Source organism: Centruroides vittatus, unplaced genomic scaffold (genome assembly GCF_030686945.1).
Source record: "Centruroides vittatus isolate TY-2023 unplaced genomic scaffold, ASM3068694v2 scaffold_576, whole genome shotgun sequence".
Classification (NCBI taxonomy): domain Eukaryota; kingdom Metazoa; phylum Arthropoda; class Arachnida; order Scorpiones; family Buthidae; genus Centruroides; species Centruroides vittatus.
Genome location: NW_027122713.1, coordinates 2886367 through 2891276, shown reverse-complemented (window position 1 = coordinate 2891276; position 4910 = coordinate 2886367). Strand labels below are relative to the sequence as shown.

The 4910-nt window shown below is 27.6% G+C and overlaps 1 protein-coding gene across 4 annotated transcripts; it reads left to right on the top strand.

The window, feature by feature from the left end:
• Positions 1 to 339: 339 nt before the first annotated feature.
• LOC136989512 (transcription factor 24-like) lies at positions 340 to 3971 on the top strand. Of its 4 annotated transcripts, none has more exons than XM_067287695.1 (5): positions 340 to 793; positions 2587 to 2687; positions 3151 to 3374; positions 3448 to 3531; positions 3627 to 3971. In XM_067287695.1, exons 2-5 carry the CDS (start codon positions 2600 to 2602, stop codon positions 3747 to 3749), a joined length of 519 nt encoding a protein of 172 aa, XP_067143796.1. In that variant the 5' UTR covers positions 340 to 793; positions 2587 to 2599; the 3' UTR covers positions 3750 to 3971. The 4 variants fall into 4 exon arrangements, with proteins under 4 accessions (XP_067143796.1, XP_067143797.1, XP_067143798.1 ...); XM_067287696.1 differs by lacking the exon at positions 340 to 793 and adding an exon at positions 2409 to 2499; XM_067287697.1 differs by lacking the exon at positions 340 to 793 and adding an exon at positions 2435 to 2479.
• The last annotated feature ends 939 nt before the right edge of the window (positions 3972 to 4910 follow it).

The following is a 4910-nucleotide window of genomic DNA, read 5'->3' as shown; positions in this document are numbered from 1 at the left end:
ACCTCGTCTTTGCACAGTTTTGATAGGAATAAATCAAATATTTTATTAAAATATTTACACAAAACAGTTTTAAAATCTGAGATCATCTTTTATTTTTCTAGGATTTTTTTTTAATTATCTCATGTAAAATACAGACGTGTAAATGTAGAAATCCAGACATTAAACAAAGGAAGCGAGCATAGACTTTCGCATCCATTCTTTACCCCCTTGACACCAAAAAAAAAAAAAAAAGCAGAACCAAAATCAAAAAAATAATATCAAAACTATGATTAATACTTATTGACCTCCAAAAAACACTTACATATTACTGGTATTGGTCGTTTACTTTAAAAACATTATTTTAAAATATTGTCGCCTAGATATAAAAGAACCTTAAACAATTGTTCATTGAATCAATGGGCGTTGATCTGACTACAATACGCAAGAATGATTGATTGAAATATATATATATATATAATGTTAAGTTTAAGCATACGTCGTTACTAAAACTGTCCTAATTGGAGACTGTTTGACCTTTGAACTGGCATCCATCTATCACGACCACAAGCAGGCTGTCCTGGTAGACACCAGGGCAGTGCCAGGAATTGTGGCGAGTTAAGGGTCTTCCAATATTGGTCCCTGGCTATAGTGACGCAAGAGGGAGCTACAGTTCGAATTAATATCCTATTAGGCTACAGTTACACCTACAAGCAATATATAAGAAGAGTGATGGGAGTAGTGAAACATCTTGCAAAAACCCTTTCTGATCTAGAGCTCAAGCCGTTGGCATTCATTGCAAAGCGCAGATTTTCAGGTAAAACTTTCTAAATTTCTTAAATTCATTAATTTAAACAAAAATTTGTTAAATTTATTCGTTTTTGTAACTTGCAAAGTAACAAAACCTAAGGTTAAACCAAGGTAGTACTTGTATATAACTGGTATATTTAAACACTTCTGCTACATTTTCCTTGTATTTATTCCTACATTTTCTTAAATTGTATTAATTATTTAACATTTTAGTTTATCTATAAACTTAATTAAGATACATTATACTTAAAAATTAATTTAGATTTAGACTTAATTTATAATTAAATCAGTATCACATACGTCACTTTAAATGCCTTATATGCAAACTAAATTAATTAATTAAGTTTTTAATATTAATTAATTAATATTAAAAACTTAAAGTAAAAAAGGCTTTAAATCGTGGAAATTTTTGTATATATAATCAATATTTAATTACTGTAATAAATAGAAAACAATGTATTAAAACATTAGAACAATTAGAAAAAGGTAATTAAATTCTACTTTGTTCAACCTTTTTCTAATTTAACTTACCAAATAATTTATAAAATTAAAAATAGCTTTAAAATTTCAAATTATAAATTTTTGAATATTTAACAAGTAAAAATTTAGTTTTAAGGTATATAAACATGACTAATATCAAATTTATTTGATAAGAAAATAAGAAAATAATTTAAAAATTATTAGAAATAAAAATAAAATTAATTAATTTTCTAAATATCTGTATAGAAAGTGAATTAAGTCTTTATAAACTGAAACAAAATAATATAATAAGTATAAAATTAAATTTTTATTAATTTAATATTAGCCTATATTTTATATAATATAATTGAAATTAAGTATATTATATACATGCTCATATTTAAGATAGCTTATAATATAAGCTTATAATCATCTTATATATTTTAATATTTAAAAATATATATAAAAAATTAACTTATAAATAACTTAAAAATTAAATTTTCATTTAAATTAATGTGTTCACACAAACACTATACAATTTTTACAGGGGTTTATAATTATAAAAAATACATTTTTTTAACCCATCTTTTAAAATTATACTCCTGCTTTTCGTAATTTTAATTTTTTTAATAAAAAATAATTTTATAAATTTTTTTCCTTAAAATTTTAAGTTAGAAGCATTCATCCATCAAAGGTTACACTCTTGAACTGTGATTCATCATCGAGATTCTACATATTGATTATGAATCATTGCTCAAAATGATCAGAATTCTTTAAAAATTAATGATTATATTGTCATATTTAATATTTAATTAGTGAATTTTTATATGTATTAGTGGTTATCTTCAATCATCAATGAATACAATCAGCATCAGTGTAGCATCATCATTGCTGCTGAAAAAACATTAATAAATTACAAACTTTTATGGATAACAAGCAAAAAAAACACCCTTAATATACAATAGAATATGAGTAGAAATATAAAATTTATAGGGAAAAAAATCAGTTTTTAGTTATAAAAAATGTGCCACAATTTTAAGCAAGATAGAGAAAAAGGGTAAAAGATCTATGATGATATATGATTTAAAGGTTAAATTCTAAAATGACCCCGAGGTTATTGGTAGAAATTTTATACACTAAGTAATGATATGTTGTGAAAGCTATGCAGTAATTCAATTCTTTCAGAGACAGGTAGTGTCTGGAACGTTTCTTGAAGTGCGATCTGATATGATTGGTTATTATCTGTTTAATACGGTATTAAGTTAATTTCGGATGGTAGAACGTAGGAAAAACACTAAAAACTATAAACATTTCATTAAAACCCATTAAATATTCTTGCAGGAATATCGAGAACATGAACTCATACATTTCATATGAAACGTCCGAGTTCATTGAAGAGTTATCCAGGTTGACGTCTACAAATCAGACAAATTTCATCAAAGGTGAGATATATTGTTGTTTTTTTTTTTTTTTTACTATAGAAAATCGAAAATAAATCGACTTTTTAATCAGATTTTCATAAATAAAAAAGTTTATACTCTCGGTTTTCATTAACTGATAGCAAAGGGAGAGAAATCTACTTCTTTAATGCACTCTTATCTTAATGTGGAAGATTCTTTTTATCTTAGTGGAAACGTCAGTCATTCATAAACTAATGGGTTACTATATCAAGGTCGTGTTGCTGTCTCAGTTGACATCTGCAACACTCCAGTCGACCGTCTGTCATCCAGAATATCTTTTCACAGCACGATTGGTGACATTTCTGTCAACCGATACCAACTTGACTGACTTAATGGTCGCTACATGTGACGTTCGATCACCTTTGACCTTCATAATCTTGGCGCCTAATGTTTGCCAATTGTGAACCTTTGGATTTTTAAGTCACTTTTTTTTCAAATTTTATAGACATATCCAAGCCTAGAAAACGTTCGAGATCACCTGCTGTATCGAGAAATGCAGCTAGAGAAAGGACTAGAGTCAAAAGTTTGAGGAATGCATTTCTAAATTTGCAAAGGACCCTACCGTACGTTCCACCTAATACAAAATTATCGAAATTGGATGTTCTGATACTTGCAACCACTTACATTTCTCATCTGATGAAACTTTTAAATCAGGATACTGTAAATTCGGTAAGAAATCGGGAAAATATTTACGATTTTAGCGCTTTTTCTTGTGCCTAAGTAAGTTTCATCTCACATTTAGGAAGCCGAATGCCCACTTTTATCATCCTGTTCCATCGAGCTGAAGAGCCCTGTTTGGGAATCCAGTTATCTCCATCCTGTCAAGGTACGTTTCGGGCCAATTTGAATTAAATTATTTTGCTTTTTACGAGTATTTGTGAATTTAAATCCTGTATTTTCCTCCTCCCCTCTCTCTTTCAGAAATGGCCTATGAGATCTAGACTTTACGCGGGTGTTCAAGAGGATTCCACAAATTTATGCTTGGGTCTTGGTCTGTATCAAGAGCCAACTGATAATGTCAATAAACGACAATTATCTTACTGAGATGATTGATGATAAATCGTTGCTGGTCAGCGAATGATGATGATGATATTTACAAAAATACAGCAATAATTTCCAATTAATACTCTTAAATAATTGATTTTTAATGACTATTTTTGCATTATATTCATGTTCGAGATGGATTTTTCTATGTTACGACAAGCTTCTATGTACGAATATAAATTCTTTTACTTTTGTAAATAAATTTATATATTTTTAAATGTATCCCTTGTGTTTTTTGAGAATAAATTTCATTAAAATCACTTAATTATAATTTTTAAATTAGTAAAATTCAGTTGATCGACGGGATGTTAGCATATCTTCAATACTAAAAGTCGAAGAATTAATATAAAGGTTAAGAAAATTCACTATAAACTGACAAATGAATATAATATCAATCGATCACCCGATCGTATGATCGATCAAAGATTAAAGATGATCGATCGCACGATCGATTAATAATTTTAAAAATTTTTTTAAATTATTTTTTCGAAATCTGAACAAATTATGTAATTTTTTAAATTAATTTTTAAATAAAAAAATCTATTTTTAATTTTTGTTTCCTAATTAAATAATTATTCAAACTTAATTTTAGAAATTTAAGAGAACAAAAAAAAACAATAATAATAAAAATAAATTAAATTTCTCACGTTTCGAATTACAAAATGATTCATAAATTTAGAGATTAAATTCGAAATTATGTAATAGTGAAATTTGTAATCATTTAATTGAAAATTATAATGAGAAATGGGGCCAATTTTTTCATATAAATGCCCGATAATTTTAATTTAAACCATAATTTACATTGAGTTAAGCAAGTTAAGAGGCTTCCACTACAATACTTTTTATCAGAAGGCCTTCTTAATTTTGATAAATTTAGCGCCTTTGCGTGAGAGTGTTCTAAAGTTATGTACTTTTACATGTGAATAACTTAAATTTTTCAAAGTTTAAGTCCATAATCATAGTCCTAAATCTTTCAAGGCTTAAGACAATCATCACAAATTTGCCAAGGTTCAAGTTCATCGCCGTAACACCTAAATTCAGGCCAGGACTTAGACTTGTGTTGGCCCTAAGCTACAACTTATGGACTTGGATTTGGGGCTGCCTAAGAGTTGTGGTGGTCTAAAGTCAGGTCCTTATCCACTAGTATATACCTTATCATTA